The sequence below is a fragment of the Ambystoma mexicanum genome, chromosome 6q (assembly GCF_040938575.1).
Source record: "Ambystoma mexicanum isolate Mex_15411 chromosome 6q, UKY_AmexF1_1, whole genome shotgun sequence".
Taxonomy (NCBI): domain Eukaryota; kingdom Metazoa; phylum Chordata; class Amphibia; order Caudata; family Ambystomatidae; genus Ambystoma; species Ambystoma mexicanum.
The window spans coordinates 1,569,753,891-1,569,780,341 of NC_090937.1; the positions used below are offsets into that span (position 1 = coordinate 1,569,753,891).

At 43.4% G+C, this 26,451-nt stretch overlaps 1 protein-coding gene across 9 annotated transcripts in view; it reads left to right on the forward strand.

Moving 5' to 3' along the window:
• Positions 1-26,451, forward strand: part of DYSF (dysferlin) — a 1,254,081-nt gene that overhangs the window by 974,062 nt on the left and 253,568 nt on the right. For 6 of the 9 annotated variants that reach the window (XM_069632290.1, XM_069632293.1, XM_069632289.1 and 3 more), the window contains one exon: positions 5,505-5,564. The exons of the other annotated variants lie outside the window; for them this stretch is intronic. In XM_069632290.1, the coding sequence (XP_069488391.1) occupies positions 5,505-5,564 (60 nt within the window). The remainder of the gene's footprint in view (positions 1-5,504; positions 5,565-26,451) is intronic. 9 annotated transcript variants of the gene reach the window in all.

Here is a 26,451-nt window from a genome sequence, read left to right on the forward strand (position 1 = left end):
GCAGTGCAGGCTCTCTGTCCTGTCCAAGAAGAGAGCCCAAATCCATGCCTGCATCTCTGCAGCTTCTACCAACATAAATCTGTAGTTGGCCAATGCTTCTGCTGTCTCCACCTATCCTGTTCCCTCCCTGGCCCTCTGTATGGCTCTGGATTCTCACTTCACCACTAAAACTCAGGACATCCTGTCCTCTCCCACCTCTTCCTCTGCCTCTACTTCACTCTGCCGCCCCTCTCGCCTTCTCCCCTTCTCCCTCTTCTCCTCTTTCTCGCCTATGCACCTGATGATATTTCTAGACAAGTCTGATTTATGAAAGTATCATCCAAACAGGTGCTCCCCCGCTCCTCCAGAACAATCAAGGACCACATTGACATTCTCTCTTCAGCCTTGGCCAATTTATGCAAGCACCATTTTGTCACTGGAGATTTCCCCTCTTTCCTCCAGCACTCTCTTGTGCACCCCCTCCTAAAAAAGCCTTCTGCCAATCCTACATGTTCAGCCAACTATAGCACGATTTCTATCACTCCTTTCCTGGGCAAATTCCTGGAAAAGCTGGCCATCTCCCAGCGTACTCTCCACACTGAATCGGTTGATTGTCTACATGACCATCAGTCTGGCTTCAGAGCAGCCAGAGGCACAGAAACTGCTCTCCTGAACACCTGTGGACATCGGCTCCTTAATATTGATTCCAGCTTTCCTTCTGTCCTCATCCTCCTTGACCTTGCCTCTGCTTTTGACACAGTTAATCACGCCATCCTGCTCAATCGACTCCATGAGAACCTGGGCATCATGGATCAAGCCCTGAGTGGTTGACATCCTTCCTCCTGGACCGAGCCTCCCAGGTCCAACTTGGACCCTCTCACCCTGGCTCTTCAATGTCTACTTGACCCCTTTGGTCCACCTGCTCTCTACCATCTCTTCTAACTTTCAGTGTTATGAGAATGACACTGAGCTCTCTTTCAGGCTTCCCTCAGCCTCCTCTCCCCTCTCGCTCATTCCTGACTGTCTATCCGAGATTCAGGATTGGTGTGCCTCCAACGATCTCTACCTTAATGCCAGTAAGATGGGGATCCGTCGCATTGGGACCCTTGCTCCCGCTTTCCCTCTCGCTGGCCGCACTCCTTGGGCCCTCTTCTATAGCCCTGCTCTCTCCTTCTCTCCACACATCATGGACTTTGCCAAGAAGACCCACTTCTAGATGCACCTCCTCAAAGGTATTCTTCCTTTTCTTATTTTCCCCCAGAAGCTCACTGTCTCCAGAGCCCTGGTTCTCTCTACGCTGGACTACTGCAACAGCCTCTTTCTCAATCTTCTTTCCTCCACTCTCGGCCCCCTGCAACTAACGCAGAAAAGGACTGCGAGAATTATCCTTGGCCTCAAGCTCAGGGACTGTATCTCTCCAGCACTGAAATCTCTCCACTGGCATCCGGTGGCTGCAAGGATCAAGTTCAAGACCCTCTGCATCATCCACAAGGCTTTCTGGGGCCAGAGCCTGCACTACCTCCAACTCTCTCTTCCAAAATACCTTCCTTCTCGAGCCCTTCGCTCAGCTTCTTCCTAACTATCTGAGGGTCAAGCACTTCTCCAGGCAGAGAGTGTGGGGTAGATCTCTTTCATCTGCAGGAGGTGCCTCCCACTGGAATGTCCTCGCTGCCCCTCTCTAACGTAAGCCGGACCACCAGAAGTTCTGGCTGCAGCTCAAGACCTCCCTTTTCTCCTCTGCTTTCTCTCCCTCACTCCCCTGCTGACCTACCTGTCTGTTGCAGCAACTGGTTGCCTGGCTACCCTCAGAGCCTCACTGGGTACCAGGCTCCACCATGATCAGCCGCCACTGCACTGCCTCTGGGCCTACCACGCACTTAGCAGCTGTAACTGTTACCTATACAGCCCCCTACTTTCCGGCACTTACCCAGACCAGCGCTGCCCTGGCAGCACTTACTCAGAGCGATCCTGTCCAGATTGCACTTTCCCCCTCCCTCATCCTGGCACTTCCCGCTCTCTCTTCCCCCTGCACTTTTGCATTGTCACACTTGCACGATCTGAATGACTCAAGGCCTAGTAAAATCGTTTGTATTGTCCTCCCTCTGTCTTCCCTCCCTTGTCTTGTCGTACCTAGATACACTTGTGTACAGGTGCGTTATAAATTATATATCATATCAAAGACAAACCTTCCAGTGGTATTTTGTAACCATAATCCACTGTTCCTAGGCTACTTGTTCAATTGCCCAACAATAAAAAATAAATCATTTTGGAAGATTCACAATAAATAAACATGAAGACAACATTAGTGATATGTAAATTAACTTGTGGTTTTGGTTAGTTTGTTCTTGTTTACAGTGGCCCATTGCTCTAGGTAGGTGGTAGGTTTGTTTTGCTTTGGCATTTCTAATTTTTAATTATTTTGGTACCATTGTTGGCTATTTTTGGCTAAGAGTGACATGTAAAATGTGATTGATGTACTGGCTCATGTTTGGGGCGTGTGTGGGGGAGGACTAAATGGGCCTACTTACGAGTACACAGATGCGTTAAAAATGGCAGTAATGTGCTGGTAATTCTGTTACAACCAGGTTAGCGTTGCATTACAGCACAGCCCTACTATGCGTTTGGTAGTTAAGTGGAGGATAAAACTCCAGCAACAAGCTGGAGCTAAATTCTGCACCTTACCACCTAAAAGCGTCAGAATTGTCAGAATTGACATAGCTGGTAATTCCGCTGGAGTCCCTATGGAGTCCTAAAATGGGGATTTAAACTACCCTACCACCATTTATGATCCCATGGTAAATCCGCGGACTAAGTGATGGTAAAGATAAGTGAGTTTGCTGGTATCCCAGCAAATTTACTATCAAAATACCGCCAAACTTGTAATGAGGCCCAAAGTTCTTTGCTACAGTGGTCACAGAAGGTGAATACATGCAGGGAACATGCTCGCAAACGGCAAACTAAAAACCTGATCCTTTTCACTTAAGTGGTATGTCGGATGTGTGGTGCTAACATTTGTTTTTCACATTTTCTTTTTCCTGTCCTGTACTGTTGTTTCACTGTCTCCAATAGGACCTTTTTAATTACATTTAATGAACTTATCCTATTTCCTTTTGTTTCACTCTTCAGTCAAGAATTTCGTGACTTTACGACCATCCTCTGCCCTGTGTATAGAATATTTCCTGAGAATGATTTTGTTTCACTGATTTGATGAAGGTTCCCATGATGTCTTTTCTTTCATAGTCCATAGAGACTTCAAGCATTTTAGAACTCACCTTAATTGTATTAAGTGAAATACCACGTAGGCATTGGTCGACGTGTACGAAAAGAAGTAGTGGAACTATATTCCCTGTTGGCCTGCACCCACTCGCCACAAACCCCATCACAACGCCCCCTCCAGCACACAATACAAACCCCCAAATACATGCACCTGCTGTTTAAGGGAAAGTTTAGTGTAGTGCACTGAAAGTGCAAGTTTCAACTTCTTCCTACACTTTTATTTTAAAACGAAACCATCCCGGAACAGTTTCTTTTTAAAATAAAATTATAGGAACAGTAAAACCTAAATAAAAAAGTAGAGGAGCACCGCTCCCGACCGCTCCCACTCACTTCGAGCACTGCACGAAGGTGTTATACTTGTATACACCTTACTTTGTTTCCAGGTGATCATGCGATGTTGACTTCTCTTTATTTGTACTTACCTTGTTTGCTTTTCTAGCATAGGTGGGCTTCATTTGTCACTTGTCAGTCATTCTTGCAGGTAGTTTACACTTGTCACTGTTGGCATTCGGTCTCGGGAGGACAGCTTAGGGGCAACGTGCTTGCCTTCGAAGCATAACGACGCAAAGCAACACAGGTTCGATCCCCGGGTCTGTGGTTAGAAACCTCCAGATATTAAGCACATTATAAATAACCAATCCTAATCATTCAACCAAAATGATCAAAGTGGAACATAGTGGTGTAAAATACTGCTGTAACAACATTAGAGATTGCACGCCATTTGCCTCTGATGACATCACATAGAATGAATGACATAATCAAAGTAGACAAGACAATCAGTAAGTCATTGTTAGAACACATTTCTTACTAAAAGCATGTAAAGCTATTTTTGTTATCAACAATATATTGAATCGAATGATGCCATTATATATCATGGGACTACTAAATGTATGTGAGGGCTGCAAAATATGCATGGGTGCTACAGTCATTTGACAGAAGGCTACGTCTTTGTGCTGATCAATGTGCCCGTGTGCTGCCAATAATATGAAGGTTCTGCATGTGTATGCCAGGGGTGCTTCTGTGAGATGCCAGGATTCAGTCACTAAATGCTAGGGACACAGCTATCATATTCCAGGTGTGTAACTTATATATCATGTGATCAACCATCATATGCTAGGGGTGAAGCGTTTATCCGACAGGGACACAGCTATAATAACATGCCAGTGTACATTATTCTATTGGCAGGCCCTCAAGTGCCAGGGAGCTGATCATCATGTCTCAGGGAGAAGGTCATTATATGCTGCATGTGTCGCCAGTCTATTCCATAAATGTAAAACGGTGAACCAAAGAGGACTTGTTTGTGACCCCTGCAGTCCTAAAATAAAGTCCCACTGGAGTCTGGTTCATTGGAAAAAACCTTTAAAATATTAGTGATGGCATTACTGGCCTAGTATTCATAAGTGCCCCAACCATTGCACCAATCGTCACAGGCAAGTCCAGTTTAAGTGAGTCATTGGGTAGACTGTATCGTCTGCGACACAGTCCCTTCTTCTCCACATTCATTTAAAAGCCCCAAAGCTCAAAGCTGCACAAGCTGAACGCATAATGATGCAAAGCAATATTTTTAATACTTTGAGAGACCATTGTGGCAAGGTCATATAGTACATTTCTATTGGAAAATCATATTGAACACAATCACCATATTTAACCAGTCTGAAGTGGTGTCACTGCAGAACCCTTCAGGATTATAATGCGTTCACCCTTATCATGAAGCATGATTTTGTTCCCATCTTGACCTTGAAGATTGTAAGGCAAGGGTAAACACTCCAAAAGTGGGAGTTCCTCCTCTTTCTATCTAAGAGAAAGCTTACTAAACATGTTTACCGATCTGCTGAATTGACCAAGCTTTGCATATGCCTAACATCCAGCATATGAATTGCCAAATCTTAAGGACTACCCTGTCGAAGCCTCGGCGGTGCTGGATTTTTCAAGTGTGCAATTTCTTGGGAATCTTTGAGGTGGAGTGCACATTTCGACTAACCTTATAGATCCAATAACCACAATATTCATGATTTTCTACTCAAAGACTGTTTATCTTCTGCTTCATGGCTCACTTCATTCTGTTTGTCAAGACAACAGGAAGCGGTATGCTGCTATGGGTAAATCCGAGGAGAGTGAAATGTATGTTTGCTTCCAAAGCTAAGTTGACATGCCATTGCATTGTTTTTCATTAACAGAATGCTTCACCTATTTTGTGTTAAGTTGTGCTTAACCTAGCCTCATTGCTAACGGTCATTTCATTTTTGTAGCTTGCAGACTGCACCAGCTCAGCCATAATTAACATGTCATCCTCTCGTTCCAGTCTCCATGTATGTATTGTTTATTTCCCGTCTTTACAAACTGTTTTCCTTTGTGTCAGTTGCCAGAAGGAAAGTCATAAGACTCGTTAAATAAGGTATTTTGTATTGAATTTCTGGGGGAAAGAAAAATGTTTTGGGTTAATCTGCTAAATCTGCTTACTTCCACAGTATGAAAGCAGCTCAGTAGATTGATATGGTGTACATAATTATGCTAATAATAAAGGAAGACATAAATTTGACCTTTAAAGCTCCTACTATCATCAGTCAACTATATTTCTACATTTTCTTAAATGGTATTGTAAATTGTATAGTAAACTCTATGAAGCAACACTATACATATTATAGATATGGTTACAAACAACTAGTATGGAGTGAGTAAACACTGAGGAAAACATTGATGGATTGTCCATGACAATGGAAACCAGAAGGAGTTAGGAGTAAAGAGAACATCTTTTATGTTGTGATTTTAAGGATCATAAAAGCATGTTATGGTATGATGGCAGGAGACTGCCACTTGTTTTTTCTTTAAAAAAAGATTTTCAACTATACTACATAGATTCTGTATGTTTGGTTATTGTTTTAGGCTATGTTTGTTTAATGTCTATAACCTGTCTGAACAGTTCTACATAATGACTGAAAGTGAACCTGTCGCGCCTTATAACAGAGCCCCGCTGGAGTTGATGACCATTGTTCCTGCCTCCTGGTATGGGTGGTGGCTCTACTATGTATTTAGGTCATTAATCTTCGAGCAATTGCAGGAATGTAGATAGCACTGGTGCATACCATGCTTTTATTATTATAATAATTATTATGAGGGTATTCATCAGGTGTGGATCTAGCTTTGGGAAGCAGCAGAGTGCTTTACAATTATAGGGGGAAGAACCCAGTAAGGAAAGCAGAGAGAAAAGGAGCAGAGAGCTAACAAGAGAGGGTGGGCAATTGGCAGCAACAGGGGAAGACATTGGGAAGCAGATCACTGAGTCTCTGGTAGGGTGGGGAGTCCAGGGTGTGTGGGCCTAGGTGTTAAGGAGGAACCATTGTATGAAGAGGAAGGTGTTGAGCCCTTTCACAAATTGCAGAAGTGATGGGGCAAGCCTGATGTTGACGGTGAGGAGGTTCCAGAGTCTTGGAGCATAGACAGAGAAGGCCTGTCTTCTTGTTCTTTCCTACCTGTACTGTCGTAATTCAAGTCTGCACTTTCCTTACATTCTGGCAACCATTTTTCGTTGAGATTAGAACAAGTGCTTTGAAAAATTAGGGTTAATTTGGGTTGTCGTAATGGTTGGTTTCTTGTTCTTTGCTTTGTGGAAAGGTAAACCTATTCTAACCGTCAGAGGGAGTGGAAACATTGGGCTTAATTTTAGGAGAAGTAGTAGTGTTGTCTAGTAGGAAGCAGATTCACTGATGCACACAGGACATAGACATCCCTAGCACCCCCATGGGAAGGGTGGTGAGGCATTTTCTTTTAAGGTCTTATATTGGTGTTCTATAAAGAGAATAAATACTGCTCAATACAAACTGCTAAGTTTATTCAAAGCCAACAGAGTGGGGCTGGCACCCCTCTCAACTGTCCAAACCTGTGCCGTATTAAACACACTCACTCCATAGTGGCCAGTGCTAAATATGACCATTTAGGAACCTAAATAGGGAGTAGAAATAAAAGCGTGTTAAATCCACTTTTGTTTTTTCAAAATGTTTCTTATCTAAGCCATGATGCTTTTTGTCACCAACTATGAGTAGACATAATCCTCTATCACTTCACACGTCCTTAGTTCTTTTCCCTTGCCATTCAATGCATACTATTGGAATGAGTTCTAACCATATAGTTATATTTGTTAACCTTGCTTTTTTTCTTCATTATTAAAATATGATTTTTGAATATATAGTCCAAATCCTTATATATGATGTGAGATATTAAACATTATGGGATACATGTCTGCAATCAAGAAAATACCCAAGATGCCTTGAGCATATTTTTGTAGAAATATCTGTGTATGGCGCTTCTTCTTGCCTTGTCCGTGGCTGCAAACGTTTTAGGTAGGGTAGGTAATAATGTTGACTCTAAAATCTGGAATCATTACCCTATATGACAGCACCTACATCCATTTGATAGTACCCCCTCTTCTGTGTGCTATTGTTGTACAGCACACTAATCGTTCCTAGGCAGGTTTGCACTATATAAAACATAATACCTAGCCATACATACACCATATCTCACACAGACCCCAGGGCAAATTTGAGGCCCACACCTTTGAAAGAGGTTGGACTTCCAGAACATAAAAACTCAAGGAGAGTGTTCCAGGTTCTTTGACAAAGAATTCCCTTAGCACCTTCGTGAGCACTCTGAAAAAAATGAAATGTTCACCCTATACCCCTCCTCCTCTGTGCATAGGGTATCCCTCAAAGGTAAAAGAACGCTGTACAAAATTAATGCATAGAAGTTATATGTTGTAAGAGAAATATAATTTTACTTTAATATATGTTATCAACTAAATGGGAAAGGGACTCTTTCTAAAGCTTCTTTTCTCTGTTTCCATGGTGGACATCCTGGTTGTAATTATAAAATGTCATCCTCCGTAGGAACCTCCCCTTTCACCAAAAGCCATCACCACCACTGATGTAATCCCGGAGTGGTAATAGCAATAATATTCATACATCATATTAAAGAATGAATTTACTAGGCAATAATGTCTTCAGTGGCAAGCCGTACCGGGACGGGAACAACCATCTTCTCTCGTTAATGGCCTTCCTTACAACCAAGCGTATTAAAGCGGATTCCACCCGGTACTGTCTGCCACTGAAGGCATTAATGCCTGTTCCACCAAAAGCAAAGCGGATATAATTTCTAACAAATTCATTGCAGGATTAACGACGGTATATGGGCATTCACTTACTTTTTGCCACCAAGGACACTCCAACAACCTCTGGCACTAACCCGTGGATATGAAATTGCAGGCCAAATTCCCACACAGACAGTGCATGCACGTTTGTGGTTAGCCTTTCCTACCCCAGTTTAAGATTCTTTGGGGCTCCAATGCAGTCTGTTTTAAACCTCTCTCTGTACACATACAGGGCCCAGCTTGTACCTGACCTCTGCCACACGTTGTATGTGTTGTAATAATGCCATTGTCTCATTGTCGTGATCTTTAACTGTCCATCTTCTCTTTTCCTAACCCTTGCACCTGATCTTGCCCTCTCCTCAGATACCAGATTAGAATATTGCTTCATTGTCTAATATGATTTTGCCTTTCACACCTGAATATTCTCTGACCTCCTTTTTTGTACCCCTCCCGTAATCAGGACCTGGAAGGCTGCTTTCAGGATTACCTGTGATTGCCTCATTATGATAGGTTATTTATAACGCGCTTAATACCCAGAGATTTCTAAGTGCGGACCCGAGGATCGAAACTGTGTTTCTCCGTGTCGTCGTGCTTCCAAGGCGAGCACGTTGCCTTGAGCTATCCTCCCAAGACTATCCTCTCTTCGTCTCTCTTATCCTCTCATTCTCCGTCCTCAAGTCAAAACCTAGAATGAGGGACTCAGTCATAGCTGTAAATTGCTCCTGACCCATCCCACCTGTGTCTCTTTTATGATCCTCTCTTTCTTGTCTTCTCCTGAAGTCAGTACCTGGGTTGAAGCCTTTGTGCTTATCAGTGAGCTCCTCCTGACCCTCTTTATTTATTTTATTTATTGTGTTTTATTAATGCGTCTATACACAATATGTTTCAAGGTGCAACAAAACAAAGTGGGCGGGGGGTGCAGAGATGACAAACACACTGTCTTTATAGGTCTTGTGACATTCGGATCATGCAAGTGCAGTAACTGAAGTGCAGGAGAGAGGGGAGCTGGTGAAGTGCCGGAGGGTTAGGTGAGTGCCCGGGGAGGCCAAGTGGACAGAGACCAGGGAGACGAGAGTTCAGGGGAAGAAGGCCTACATGCTAAGTGCGAGGAAGGGGCTAGAACTGCTAGGGGCTGCAGGCCAAGCCAGGCTAGTGCTGGGGGAGGGAGCCCAGACAGGCAAGTGCAGGAGAGTGATGGGGTCAGAGGAGACCAAGAGCAGGGGTAGACTGCACTGGTTCCCTGTAGAGTCTGAAGGACCCAGGCAGCCAGTCAAGAGGCAGAGGGGGAGCATTAGCAGGGGAGGGGGAGAGGTAAAGAGGAAGAGAAAGGGAGGGTTGTGAGAAGCTTCTGAAACTTAAGGAGATCCGGCTCAAGTCTGAGATGGGCAGGGAGACCATTCCAGAAGGAGGCACATGTGGAGGATAGAGATCTACCCCCACACTCTGCGTGGAGAAGGGACTGATCTGCAGAGAGTTGGAGATAGAAGATCAAAGAGCTCTAGCAGGGAGGTGTTTAGGGAGAGTGAGTTGGATGTATCATCGTCCCCGGCCCCAGAAAGCCTTGTGGATAATGCAGAAGGTTTTGCAACTTCCTTCTTTTACCTCCTCAGGTTGGGCCAGGTATACAGCCATTAGGTTTAGCTGTGCATGCTTCTTGAACTTCCATTCTTTTATTCATCATCATTGATCCTCTCCTTCTTCCTCAAATAAGGTCCTGGAATAAGGCCTGTATCTTGAGACTTGTGCTGTAAGACTATTGTTTGTTGGCCTCCTTTCTAAACCTTCTTGTCAGGACTTTGACCTGCAACGTTCTGGTATAGATGTGAATTATCCAACAGAGGACTGAGGAAAATAGCCCAGCAACTGCCTAAGAAAAATACGAGACTCTCTTTTGCTGATCCATCAAGCGTTCTGTAAGAGCATCTAGTATTGTCATGAGTGGGGCTATATACGCTCATCAGTATAAAGTGTCACATTCTTCAGACGAGTACAGCAATGACCAAACTTTAGAGAACTTTAAGTAAAGGAGATTACAAAGGTGATCAGCTACAATGCAGCCAACACAGTATCTGCTGCATGCCTTGTGGGTGTTAAGTCAATTTGGCCAAGTGAAACGATATACATACTTGCATCCTTTGAACTGGTTGCAGGGACCAATTGTTGATCATGGATCTTCATTTCAATCATTGCCCAAAGGCTCAATGATCCGTACACTGATGTAGTCTCCCAAATTGATCCTATCTGATGTAGTAACTTACATTTCTGAGTCAGTGCAAAATAAAACAGTAATGCCTTAGATGTTCAATTTGTGTGCCCAGTCAATCAGCAACTACACAATAGGATGCACGTTTTAGTAAATATTTGTTTGTGCACAGAACATTTCTCTGGCTTTCTAATGATGGAAAAGAGTTGCCTACACTTTTTTATATGTCCGTCACCCTTTTCAACAAAGCACCAACTTTCTTCAGACCTCATAACTTGAAAAGCCCATTTCTCCTTGGTGCCTGACTATGGTAACCGCATCCCATAGAGCACACGTCTAATATTTGTAGCGTCCCAAAACAGAGATAGAAAAGCAATATAAATTGAGAAAAATTGATAAAGGAAAATCTGTGACTACCAAATATATTACGAAAAATCTTTTAGCTAAATACATAAATACATTGCCTCCTATCCTATAACTTCAGTGTTGCACTTATATAGCACTCTTACTTGCTATCATTATGTGCGACCCACCTGTTGGATAAATTCGGCCCCAAGATACAAATGAACTGCCTCTGGCTGAGTTCAGCTCAAATGATGTAGAAATATGAAAACACACTCCTGGCAAAGACAAGGCCAACAAGTAATTTTGTACGATCAAGTAACTGAATGTTGGTTTCAGAAATAGGAAAAATGCAATTAAATGGGTGCTGTGTTCGAATGATAAAGCCCGACACGCAAGGTCTACAGTCCAATACATGGGACCAATACCTGAAAATGCAGCTTTTGTACATCCAAGCTGACATGGAGAAATGTGTGCATTCTGCAGTATGGAAATGAACAGGTACAGATGAAATTCCACTGCAGAATTAAATTCATAGGCACACATTAAGGGAACTTGTGGCTGCAGCAAAAACTGTTATAAAATAAGCTGAGAGAATGAAGATGGAAGCAAAAGGCATCTTGTGAGAAGCAAGGCATTGAAGCAAAATGAATATTGTGGAATGAAAAATGCATTGTAAAAGCACAATGTTTTGTCATAAGAGCTGACTTTAAAACTTGTGTTTAAGTTTAGAGATGTTGCCCCGTTGAATTAAAAGCCTACGCGCTGCTCACCTCCCCCTACATTACCAGACATCTGGGAATACCCTTGAAGAGCTAATGAGCCAGGAAGGAGACAGAGCTTGTGCCTGACCAAGGTTTATTGGGATCAACAGATGACCACTGAGTAAACAAAAACTGCTGCTAATGTATGTGAACTCTGATAGTCCAAATTAAATCCAATTTTGCAGTGAACCCCTGAGCAGAGGATAATTGATATTCACCAGAGAGTGTCACATGTGTCAGGGGGTGGAGTTGTACCCCTCTGGTTGAAGGAGATAAGGAGACCATCAACTTCGAAAGAAGCTAATTGTTTGATTGCAGGCCGAATCAACACTCGGTGCCCAGGAGTACATCATGTTTGATTAATTCAAGTGAAAAGTATGCATGTGCTTAATAAAATGGCCATGGGTTTATATAGATAAAATCATATTTTATCCATTGACTTGAGAACTATGACAATTACAAAAATGGTTCAAATATGTTCGAAAGGCTTATGAAAAACTCCATCTGATGATACAACTTCCCTTAAAATATGACTTTGGAAACCAGAATTTGATTGTAGCTTCCCTGAAAAAGTTACCTAGCAGAGGGTCAGGAATATGATAGCTTATTAAATTAGATACCTGTCTATAAAATCTTGTGATGCTACAGTTTATCCAGTTTAAATAAATCATACACATCTACCATCTGCCATTCTCTGTGGTATTTCACTATTCTCAACTTTAATCCAATAATTGAGACTTATGAAAAATACTAATTCATCATCTGAATAATCATTTCTGAACAATTCTTCATCTGTCAAGTCTGTTAATTTGTATCCTTCACCAAGAGCTATTACTGCTCTCCATCCTCTTCCCTCATCATCTGTCCCATGAACAGCCACCCTTTCCTCTCTTAACACTGCTACTTATAGTTCAAAGTGGAATAACCTGTCCTTCCTTATCATCCATAGGTATTTCTGGCTTCACCAAAATGTATCAGGTATTCTCAACAATTTACCTACCAGTCTAGGAAGCCATGTCAACAAGATATTTACTCCATACAAAAATACTTTGGGTCTAAAGGGACACCTTGTAATGCTTTTCGGCCTGTACATGCTGATATAAATTCTCTTAGATTCATGCAATGTATCCCTGGAGTGGAACACACTATTTCTTTGTCAGTGAAAGATATCGTCATTAAGTCACGTCATAATATGTTGACTGGTGTCTGCTGAGAATTCAATAGTGGCATAGACACGTCATGTTCTTCTATAGAGATTGGTAATTCATCACTAAAAGGAACTAAACTCATAGCCCCAGAGAATCCCCAGAGAATCCCCAGAGAATTCCTGTGCATTCATGGCAATGCCAAACATTGGGTACTTTCCCTCTCGAACTCAGGAACGAGTCGCTCCAGTGTCTACAAGAAACGAAAATGTCTTGCCTCCTAGTGTTACCCTGACCCTCGGTTTCTGTTGGGCGTCTGGTGTCACTGATAGTACTGTACACATCAGGTCACTCTGTGGACTTTCCTATTGGTATATAAATTCATCCCTGTACCCGTTAAAGGATTTCCTCTTACCCCAGTTGATCTCTGCATCCTGGGTGTGGATGATTGAGGGTCTCCTGTATTCGCATTCCATTGTGGCACCATTGCTTGTTGTGTCTGTACTTGCTGAGTCTGTACATGTTGTGCCTGCATGGGCGCTTGCTGCGGTCGCCTTTGTGGCACGTGTGATTGCAACAGAACTTGTTGCGCTTGCTGTATTTGCGGCGCACATGTCTGATTCTGCGTGTGATCTTGGGCATAATATTCCTGTAGGTCTGTTTTATACTGTGGCAAATAGCCCATCCCCCCTCTTGTAGCTTGCCAGTTCAGCTGCATGCGCCCTCTACTTTGCACGTTCAGGGCACATGTCCTATTCTCCCACAATTCCTGCATTGTTGTGCCTGTCCACCATTAAATCCTCCTTTCCCTTGAGGGTTTTGAAATCTGCCTCGTCCTCTAGGTCCATTCCCCCAATCTCATGGCCAAACATTTTACCCACCTTGATCTATAGGGTGCCCTACATTGCTTGGCTGCACTGGCTGTAACTCTTGTGTTGCAACACTTTTACCACTTGTCAACACTGCTCCTTCTATAGCAAACTTTGACAATTGTTTCTAAACAAACTTTACTTCCTCCTGTGTTCTTCTCCCAGCTTTCTCCTTATTCTTCTCTTGTAATAATTGACAATGATGTATGATAGTAAACTGTATTTCTAGCCATGGCTTCGCTACCTGTTTCTTCATCTGCCATTGGACTGGATCGGGCAGTCCCTTTCATAGAATATGATAGAATAATGCTACTGTTTTATCCCACGTGTTCCCTCATCTCAAGACACCAACTTTCTTCAATCTCCTGAATCGAAGCAAGCAGGTAAAAGCAGTAATTAATTAATAATAATAATTAATAATAATTTGGCATTTATATAGCGCTACGAACCCTCAGGTATCTGAGCGCTGCTTATTATTACCCACGGTGTGTGGTGCTCATTTATCGACCTCGGAAGGATGAAACGCTGAGTTTGGCGCTGCTGGGATTCGAACCCGCGTTCGCAGGCTCTGCACTGATGTCAAAGCGAGCGGTCTACTTGCTGTGCCACTTGACCGGCTGGTGGTGTATGTTAATTAAGCAATTAACCCGTCGCAGCGGGGCATTACCACTTCAGGTAACTATGGGCCCTGGACATTACCTGAAGTGGTAATGCCCACCTTTCTCGGGGCTTATTGCTTAATTAACATACCCCACTGCTGCTTTTAACTACTTTAAAGGATACAGTTCCTATTTCTCAGTCCCTGTTTCTCAGTGTTTGTACTCTTGTTTTCAGGTTGTTGTGTCCTCCCCTTTATGCAGATTAAGCATTCACTGCTTTTCCGGAAGGTCTTCTACCTTCCTCTGATGCATTTCCCTTAAAATGGCTAATCTTTTCTGTAACGTCTTCCCTGCATTTGCAGCATGTAGGTATGTTGTCATGTGTTGCAATACTGTTCTTGCTAGCAAACCTTCTTGAGGCCATGGCATGAACATTTTGTCAGTCGTGCCGTTTACCCATTTAGCATGGTACTTCCTAATCTTGGGTGTGTAGCCCGGTAATGTTTTGCATAAGAGTAGAAGGGGAGTGTCCCCCATATTTCGTATTTCGTATTTCTCTATTTGTATAGCGCGCCTCGCCCAAAGGCATCTGTGCGCTTAGCATGAGGTTATGAAGGCAAGTTGAGTACAGTAATTTCAACTGTCACTACCTACCGGTTCTTTTATTACGCTATGACTTTAATCAATTATAAAACAACAATAAATTTGGCAAGCACCATCAATCACCGCCCATTACCCAAAAAATAGTTCTTTAACCAGTTTTAAAGTCTATACAATAATGTTCTCTTTTATCCTTTGTTTATAGTCCTATAGATTTTTGCTGCCCTGCTATTTTATTATGGACACTTTAAGAACCTTATTTCACTTACTATTTATTCTCAACTTTTTCCTCCTCTGATTTACATGAATTGATTTGATTTGAGAGTCTGATAACCAGCTAGATAATTACTATCATTTTATACCTCTAAGTTTAAATAAATAAAAAGTTTTGCGCTGACATATTTATAACGCCAAACAAATGGACACTTTAATTGTCTACGATCATCTTCTCCTACCTTTTCTAGTAAAGGTAGCTCCTCTCCAGTTCACCCCATTTTGGAGTGTGACACACATTTTTCATCTCGGCCTTGCCTCAGGAATCTCTAAAAAATGCACCTTCTGGGAGTTTAATGCATTTCCTTCTGTCCCCTTTCGACTAGGGATTATGGTATCGCTATCTTTCTCTTAAAACAAATCCTCCTGTATATATTTACACTTACAATACATTGCCTCCCCATTATATGCCACTTTCGATGCTCTACTTACATTCATTGCTCAGCTCGTGTCCCTCGGTATCGACTCTTCCACAATCGACCAGTTCGTCTTCAGTCCGTGGTGCTCCTGTGGGGACCGGACAGGAATTTCTTCAAATGGGCACTTGCCAACCGTCTCGTTTTCACACGTGTGTTTTTTCTCCACTCTCCACATGAAACTCCGTGATCTTCTGGCTAATGGTGGAAGACATCAAAAATCCGAAAGTCTGGATCTGGGCCCGGTAGACTGGACCAGTACCATCCGCTGCTAGCAAAATGTGCAGTTTCACCTGGAGCCAGGTGGAATTACCAATAAACGACCTCAGACGCAAATAACCAGACAGACTCAAAGAATATGGCAAAATACTACTTCATTATCAGCTCAATAAAGTACGGAAACCTGGCGAACAAACCGATTGAAGCTCACTCACTCTCAAATATATTTAAATTACACAAAAGCTTTATTCCTCGATTTTCGTCAGCTATTTATTTATATATTTTATTTCTAAAGAGCTAGTACAAAAAGCCCAGAGGCATGGGAGCACTAGGACCGACACAACAGAAAACAAGAAGGCAAATAACTATGTGGAAGAAGCAGTTGGAGGTATGGAGGGCAGCGGACAAATTAATTAAAAAAGGAAGGTTTTCAGCCAATGTTTGAAATTGGGCAGACTAGGGCATAACCTCAGGTCAAGGGGAAGGGTGTTCCAAAGGTGTGGGGTTGAGAATGGAAAACGTCCACTTTTCACCAGTGTCGGCTTGTCTTTGGGCATATGGAATCGACCAGTGGTGTTGGATCTAAGGCTGCATCTTTCCGGCAGCCATTTAAGTTGGGCTACTAGATAGGACAGACGTTTGCCACACAGACAGGAATGTGAGATGCAAAGTGTGCAAAACATGGCTCTCTTTGCCACAGGGAGCCAATGTAACGCTTTCTGAGCTATTGACATATGATCGGTTTTGAGTAGACCCATTACAATCCTCACTGCGATTTTCTGCACAACTTGCAGGTGGTTTAGTTCCCCTTTACCTAAGCCCAGTAAGGTACTGGCACAATAGTCCAGGCGGCTCCCAATGATAGCTCTGGCTAAAGTAACACAGCTGGCCACATCCAGGTACAGTCTAATTTGTGCCAGTAATTTGATGTAATACGTTGTTTGACACTAGGCAGCTGATATGGGCCTTCATTGAGAGTTCTTGATCAATGGTCACACCCAGGATTTTCACTTTCTTGAGGGTGGGGAGGAGACAGTGTGCAATTTGGAGTGGGGCGTAGGCTTGATCAAGATGGCACAGCTTAGGGCCTGTGCCCAGGATTATGATCTCTGTCTTAGGTTTGTTCAAGGCAAGGCCATTATGCACCATCAAGAGATGGAATTGGTTGTATGTTGCATTAATGACCTCAGTGTCTTTAACATAATTCCCTCACAGAGGAAAAAGGACACTGAATATCATCTGAATAGTTGGCATAATAGGTAACATCATCCTCAAGCTCATTAAAGAGTGAGAGCATGAATATGTTGAAGAGGGTAGGTGACAGGCACAATCCCTGTCGTATTCCACACTTTATAATCACGCCTTCCGACATGGCATCCTTATGAAAGACCTTTGCAGTTTGGTCTGATAGAAATGAAAGTACCCAGCTGACCGCTTCACTAGAGAAAGAGAACCTCTCTAGCAATCTGCTAGCCGAGATGGAATGATTCACCAGGTCAAGGAGCATCAGTAGAGATGTCTTACCCTTATCCATATTTTGGTAAATGTTCGTCTTAAAGTCTAATAGGGTGGACTCACTAGGCGCACTTTGAAAAAGATCCTCCTATGACATCATCCTATGTGGCAAACAATAAAAGAAGGGTTTGGTTAGGGAATATATATACCTATACTTCATTAAGGTGTTAGTAACACAATTGCCTGCCCCTTATCTGGTAGGCACATCTTGAACTACCTCTAGCTACGTGTAATACAGATTAATAGCAGAATAATAGCAGCATAATTGACTTCTACAACAATGTATGGTCATTGCTAAATAGGCCCTCATGATTGGTTGGTATTCTCTCCCAACCTTGGACATTCGGCTTGTTAGCAGCATGGAAGTAAAACAAAACACAGGTGCGGGGAAGAACATCAGGCCACTGCCTCTGGACCTTTAAGGAGTGAAGCTACATTGCCATCTTTGACTGGCGCTTGATTAATACGCCTTGTTTTCCAGTCTTGCACCATGTGTGAGGAGACCATGATTTTGTCCATTCTGCCCTTTTATTTAGTGCTATTTAATTCAAATATAATGGGTGCTATTACTCCTCTTGGCATCTGGAGTCGTGATTGCTCCGTCTTGCATACTTTCTGCATCTTTGATTGTTGAATACTTTGCATTGCAAATGTTCACTCCTTTACTTAATCTAAGAGAAATATGTTGTGCGTGTGCAGCTTATCCTCTTCGACTCCTCTTGCGCCATGCAATTACTTCTTGATGTGACATCCTTGATCCCAAGCCACAGAGATATTCTTTGTTCCTTCCCCAAAGCTGTTTCCCAGCACCTGTCAGCTCTGCAGCCATGGTCTCTCTCCTTGGGGCCTTTTCACTTACTATTATACGAAACCAACATCCATTTTTTCATCATGGCCACATTATCTGTGTTATATTTTCTACTGCAGCAAGCCTCTTTATATCTCACCTACCTTGTGTTTCTGGGTATGTACATCTACTGCATCTCTTATGACTTATCTTCTCAGTGTATGTGATTTCTTCATATTTGCATGTTCAGTTGCTTTGTTACTTATGTCACATCTTTATTCTTTAAGTATTCGCATATAGTTTCAGTGTGTCCTTGTACTTTCTCTTATTGTCATCACTTTACTCTTGTCAGATTTCACTTATTGCTCTTCTATGTTCAGTGGTGTATGTAGACATCCTTCTACCACATCAGTGCGAGGGTACATTCGGTACAGCTGCCTGAGTGCAAAACGCCTCTCATATCTTCGATGCAGTATTGGGACAATACCAGGTGTCATGCACAGTGCTTTCTTGCTGTTCTTCCAATATGACAGAGGTGAGGGGGCGGGCACTATCGATGATGTGTACATCTGCCGACCATACATTGGCATTTCCACCTGTCCTTCCCTGTTTTTCAGGAGCACATAGTAACCTACAAAACTTGACCTTCTAGTCCTTGGCAGGTGAAAGTCTTAGGTCCAATGCTACTTTGATATGTTGTAGCACCCTATACACAGGGTCGGAAATTAACTCCTCAGACCCTCAAATCCTCTTTAAACAATGCTAACATCATCACCACTTCAGCTATTGCATCTCCTATTATTCCATCCCGTTAATATGGAATATTCAAGCTACTGAAACCTATGAACACCTCATTCCACCAAAATCTGTTAATCCAAGTTACTTGCGCAGAACTCTCTTTGTGTCCGCGCTAGGTGTGCACTGCATCGATCCAAACAGAATAAATACAAGTATTGGTATTTTGGTGAAAAGGTTGGTACCCATTGTATCAATATTGCCAGTTTTCTAATTTTTTCCTCTGCCTATTTTCCCCTGTCAACGGTGAGTCTCTTCAGTTGTATAATTCACTGCTGATATACCCAACTCAAAGATTTTGATGTTCACCAATCTCAGCTTTATCCAAAGTATGAATTTTAATGTATACTGCCCCATTTTCCATTACGGAATGCAGCCTAGCGGTACTCCTTGGTGCCCTCTTTCCCCCAGGTGTGGGGATCCTATTTGTGTCTGTTTGCCACTTTTCCCTAGGTGATACTGTGCAGGCTTAGTTTTGGGCCGCCTAATTGTGTATGCTGACCTATTTTCCCTAGGTGATACTGTGCAGGATTAGTTGTGGGCCTCCCAATTGTGTATGTTTGCCTCTTTTCCCTAGATGATACTGTGCATGATTAGTTGTGGGCCTCCTAATTGTGTATTTTGGCCTCTTTTTCCTAGGTTATACAATGCAGGATTTGTTGTGGGCATCCTAATTGTGTATGTTGGCCTCTTTTCCATAGATGATACTGTGCATGATTAGTTGTGGGCCTCCTAATTGTGTATTTTGGCCTCTTTTTCCTAGGTTATACAATGCAGGATTTGTTGTGGGCATCCTAATTGTGTATGTTGGCCTCTTTTCCCTAGGTGATACTGTTCAGGCTTAGTTGTGGGCCTCCTAATTGTGTGGAACATTCCAGGCCACATATTACCCCGCAACAGGTTACCATCAGCTACATGCAAAGTGCTCTGTTGCTTCCTAACTAGGTTCACATTACATAAAACCCACAACTAAAATACAAGATAATTTATATTTTCTAGGATCCCTCAACTCCTTCACTTCTGATCCATTTCAGTGTCTTCCTGAATCCAAATTATTGGGCAGAACTGTAGCACTGGAGATCTGTTGAGGGGACCGAGACCTGGCACGGCTTAGAGGGAACACACACATGCCTAGTTTTTCCAGACTAGCTCAGTGATTCTGGATGGCATTTGTTCTATTTTACTTTTCCTGATGTTTTGATTGGCCAACCCACCGAGGCACTCTCATTTACATCCATGCATATGCTTGTGAAACACTCATTTGCATTTGTCCTATGCCATAATTGGCTGTAATTCATCAGGCATCAAAGACAAACACTTTTCTGTGTTTAGGTCCAGCAACCAGGAACAGGGCCTCATTACGAGTTTGGCGGCAGCCATGGAGCTATTAGCTCCATGGCTGCCGCCAAACCGGGCTCCTTTACCGGGTTCCCAGAATGGGGAATTATCGGGCCATTCCGAGTTCGGATGGCCCGGTAATTCCTCCCTCTGGGAACCCGGGCCCGGACCTTCCCCATTCCCATCTGAGCCCCCATAGAGCTCCATAGGCATGGGAGAGGGAGCCAACAACGGGCCGATTACGACCGGCCCGTTGTTAGCTCCCTCTTCCCCTCGGGGGACCCGGTAACGACGCCTGGTCGTAATTTCGCGGGACGGGTTTAACGGGTCCACCCTCATTAGCGGAGCCCATTAACCAATGAAGGCCTCGCACGACTAGGCTGCCAGTGCCATCACCCCATCCCTTGCTCCACCCCATTCCTCCCATCCCTCCCCCCATTCCCTGTCACAAGCGCACCCAACATTATAGTTAACACCAACGTCACCTACCCAGAAACGCAAACCACTCCCACCCTAAACTTAACACCAGCCTCCCTCAGCACAAAAACAAACTCCAAATCCATACCATCTACGGGCCTCTATAGACACAATAGACTCAGAGCCAGAACTAGGTCCAACCCTCTGGCACCCATACCCACTATAACTAGAGATACCGGTACTAAAATAACATCTACACCTACAAACAGACCACTCAAAGACCCCTCTACCAAACAAACAAAGCCATTTAGAGTAGCCAAAAACATGACTCTGCCTCCCAATCCTACAATCACCTCTCCCCCTGCACCCATCCCAAGCATCAGAGGAGCACTTATCAATGCTCGATCTCTCGCTGCACATGCCACAGAAATCCATGATCTCATTGTGGATCAAGATCTCGACATATTAGCAGTCACTGAAACCTGGCTTCACCCGGCCGCAGGCCGCCTCCTAGACCTAGCTATCCCGCCAGAGGACACTATCCTTAGATCACACAGGAACAACACCCAAGGAGGCGGAGTCACCTTAATAGCTAGAACTACACTGCAACTCAGTGCCTGCCCACTCAAACAAATACAAGGCTACAAACTCTTACTAACCAAATTCTCCCCCAACCCTAAAACTACCACCAACCTCTTAGTAGTCTACAGATCCCCCAACACAACTACCCACCCCAACCTAGATATCCCTCTATTGCTCATGCCATTCATCAAGCCCAAGTCTAAATGCATCATCTTAGGGGATATTAACCTAGGTTACAGCGACCACCTTGACACTGATGCCGCCGCCTTTCACACAGAAATGTCAGATAAGAACTTCACCCAGCTGGTTAAAGAACCCACTCACTCCAAAGGCAGAACGCTTGATTGGATCCTTTCCCTCAACTCCCAAGTCACCATAGACTCTATCTTACCCGTAGAATGGTCAGACCACTTTACCATCTCCTTCACCCTGGATTACAATAACTCGGACCCCACCACCCCCAAGGCACCCGATATCTTTGAATCTAGAAACATAAAAAAACTCACAATAGACAAACTCTCTCCCATTCTAGAATCTGCCTTCGCTAATGCCACCCCTAACACGAACAACCCTGACTATCTAGCAGACTATTATCAACAAAGTCTCACCCGTACCATTGACTCTCTCGCCTCTATCATCACCAAAACTCGGAAACCAGATAAACACTCCTGCTTTTGGTTTGACGAAGAATTAGTTGCTCTCAGACGTACTAAAAGACCACTCGAGCACACACACAGGAAAACCAACACTAGCAAATCAGCTATGGCATTCCAAACAGCAAATAAAAAGTATAAATCTGCTATAATCTCTTACAAAACCAACGCGTTCAATACTTGCATAACTAATGCCAACTCCGATAGCAAAGAACTGTTTTCCATCCTCAGAGAGCTTGAGAGCCCATGCCAAGTGAAAGCACCTTTGAATTCTAGAAAACTTGGTGTACCACAATACAAGACGCCTTAGCCTCCAAAATCATGCTACTACAAAAGAAAATTGATAGCAAAAAAAACTATCCTTGCCGATAAACAGAGCAACATATGTCACCAACTCTTCCACCACCCACACTTGCCCCCCATTTCACTTCACCCCAGTCACGAATAAAGAAGTATTAGACACCATAAACTCAAAGCCTCCAATTGCAAATAAGACCAATTCTCCTCTCATTTAGTCAAGCTGTGTGCCCACACCCTAGCACCTCTAATCACTGAATTCGTTAATGCATCCTTCAATTCAAACACAGTCCCCTCTAGCATCAAAAAATCTTGGGTAACAACCTTCTCAAAAAAACGTCTTTGGACCCCTCTATCCCCACCAATTATCGACCCATAACCACTGTCCCATTTCTATTGAAAATCATTGACAAAATAGCCTACTCCCAAATTCAAAACCACTTAGAACTCCAACTACTAGGGGAATGACAGTCAGGGTTCCGCCCCAACCATAGCACCGAAACAGCCCTTCTCGACCCGAAGAAACAAATGGATGCCACGAGAGAATCTGACAAATTCTACCTGCTGATGCTCCTAGACCTGTCTGCGGCATTCGACTTGGTCGACCATGACAAACTATGTGCCACTCTAAATAACAATTTCAACCTATCCAACAATGCCACAGATTAGATTAAATCATTCCTCGCAGGTAGGACCTCAAGAGTTGCCATTGGGAAATAATCACAAGATCCTATACCTGTCCAATAGGCGTCTCACAAGGCTATTACCTATCCCCCACCCTTTACAATGCCTACACCAAATTGCTCTTTGCAGCACTTGATGCTATGGGTGTCATCTACACCAATTTTGCAGATGACTCTGAGATCCTCATTCCCCTCTCAGGCAACCATGTGCAAGATTCACTGCTTATCAATAAAATCTACTCAATAATACAAAACTGGATGGCCAACAACAGCCTATGTCTTAACGACGACAAAACAGAGTTACTCATACTGGGATCATAATCCAAACTAGCTTCCCTTCAGCCCATTTACTCATCATTCATCATCGACGGCACTGCTATCCCAGTACTTAAACAAGTTAAGACACTTTGGGTCTACCTTGATGCAACATTAACCATGACTAAGCAACTAAACATCCTAGCCTCCTCCACCTCATACACAGCCAAACTCATATCTCTGAGTCGTAAATTCCTATCACCAGAAAACTGTATTACACTAGCACGAGCACTCATCCTATCCAAGCTCGACTATTGTAACATACTTTTCTTAGGCACCTCCAATACCAACCTATACAAACTCCAACTCATGCAAAACAAAGCCCTCCGAGCCGCATTGGGCATACAAAATTTTGAGCATATCTCCAACATTAGGAGACGAAACCACTGGCTTCCTATCAAAGCTAGAATACTCTTCAAAGTCCTTAGCATCACTCAAAAATGCATTACTAATAAACCGCCTAGATAACTCATCAATATAGTCACCAAGAAAACCCAGATACGACTACTCAGATCCAATAACAGCGATGACATCGAAATCCCAAGATACAAAAAAGAAAAAGCAGGGGGCAGTAGCTTTAAAGTACTCGCCCCTAAGCAATGGAACACCCTCCCAGCCAACATTAAGAACGAAACCTCCATCCCACAATTTAAAAAACTGCTCAATACTTGGTTATTCAACCAGTTTTGGTCCATCCCTGACACCCCTACTCCCACTCCAACCCCTCTTCCTCACTGTATATAAATGTACACAAATGTATATAATTTAGAAATGTAACTAAAAATGTAATGCCACATTGTAATCTTCATGACCAATACTGTATTTGACGTATACGCAACTACACCCTGATACCTCTGGGGCTGGGCGTATAACAAATGTAATAAACAAATAAACAAATAAATAAATAAACAAACAAATAAATAAATAAATAAATAGATAAATAAATAAATAATTCAGATTCATTCAAATGTAATAATTCAAGACATTAATGCAGCGCACATTCACTCTCAAGTCATTTGGTGCTGGTGGATACAATATAATATACCAATTCACTACAATTGACATCAATCGGGAGAACAAATCGTTTGGTTTTCCCTCTGTGGTGAGACAGAGATGGATGCTACCGGAGCTCAGCCCTGACCTGTGAACGGAGAAAGCACAGGGTTGAGTCATTGCACCATTTGAAGCTGATGAGTGATAGATTCAGCCATCATTCAAAAGAAAAGTCCTGGCCTTGACTTGACTTTGATGCTGTATTCCAGAGGGGTGGGGGAAGCAGAGTGCCGCTGTGGTCTGCCAGGTGCCAGAGTTAGTTGTGGTTTGATGCTGCATTGGCTGGAAATGCTCTGCAGGGCATGCCTCGCTTCTACCATTCAGAAAGGAGCTAGAGATCTTCCTCTTCAAGGAATGCTTCCACCCTACCACCTAGGTCCATCCACCACCCACTCTCCACCCTACCTGAGACTGAGTGATCTGATCCCCACTGTGCCATCACCTGCTTACTTGTAGATCCATTGCTGACTATTGCCCTCCCTCCCCTGCGGTTATAGCCCCACTCTCTTGTTTCTCTGCTCCCTATCCTTGTTCTTCCTCCTATGATTGTAAAGTGCTATGTTGCTTCCAGAAGCCAGGTCTGCGCTCAATGAATACCCGGATATTAATAAGAATGTGGGGAGAAGAGCACCACTGGTGATCTGCATACATGCATGCAGATGACACACACCTTGGAGGACGCCAACTGCATGTGAAGAGTTCAAATGCACTAGGTTGGTGTTCTGCTGCATACTAAGATGGCTGGGTTCGGTTCTGTGGGGGTGAGATGTAATATCTTTGAGGACTGGAACCAGATATTTCTTTCTTGGACTTTTCCCTGATGTTTCTACTTTAGGTCTGAACACTTCATTCTCCTTACTGTCCCCTTTTCCAAAGAATTGGCATGAACTCTGACCTCAAAAGCTTCTTGATGCCAAAAACAATTGATGGATTCCTCCTATTTCAGTGGGTCTCAGTTGGCTCAGTTTACCTCCTGAAATAGAGCATCTACACCCTCTCTGGCCAACAGACTGGGACTTCCCTTGATGTCCTCTTTTTATCACAGACACTGCTCCATGGTCTGGGGAGCTGAGACAACCTATCACTCTAGCAGGCAATGGAAGAAGTGGTGATATAAGAATTATTGCCCTGTACTGCAGTCCTGCCCTTTTAATCTCTCGTTGTAGATTGTGTCATCAGTTGTGGTGGCAGAACTTACTCCTCCACTGCCTTTAACTCAGAGAATCTCTGCCCATCTTCTGGTTGTGAATAATTGCGATGGGGGCCTTGCAGTGGTAGAAGTGTACGGAAAAAAAGTAGTGGTACTGTGGTTTCAGCATTGGAGAGGGTAGGCGGAGGCACAGTGCAACACGTGACAAGGTGCTGTGGCCTAAGCATTGCACTAGTCTAAAGGACTAGTAACAAACACTCCTGTTACAACTTTACACTTGCACAGGGACATGAATGGACAAATGCTATGTATAAAATGCTGAAAATGGTTGTAAAAAGTAGAGGAATGGTAAACAGAAAAAGTGGTAGAACATCGCCCCGACTGTTCCCGCTCACTTCGATCACAGGGGTCTTGACTGCTATTTTTATCTAGATGTCTCTCACTGCTTTAGGACATTTTGACTTCTTCATGGTGGGTCATTAAGCAGCGTTGTCACAGGTGGGTCCTGTACGGTTTAGCTATGGAAAAGGATTCTATGACTGTTGCCTGAACACAGAACAGGGGAATCCCCCAGGCGTGGTTCCTCTTCCCCTTCTTCATGTTCCATCCATGCTTTACCCAATGAAAGAGCAGCAGACTTCATAAATCATGTCAATGGAACACGTATCCACAGCTCCCACTCTCCACCGCTGCACTGGGTGAAGCCTTTCTCCGTGCCACCTTCCTACAGCATGCCACTGAGGTGTGGCAAGGGCGAATGAAATGTGCAATCACCCTCAGAAGTTGGAATGTCGGAGCGAAATCTTATCTGCGTTATTGGAATAATTCGAAATATTCACAAGACTACATTATAAATGTGTCAATTTCCATGACTGGTAGCGCCAAGAGACCCTCTGGTGGAAGTGCACAACGTGCGCATGCATTCACTCACCTGCTGGTTGATGCTGGCAATACAGCCAACTCTTCTATTCTTATGAAGGCACAGTTTGTGCTGAAACCTAGGTGCACCTTGATGCCCCCTTGTGTCCCCCAACTCGTTTT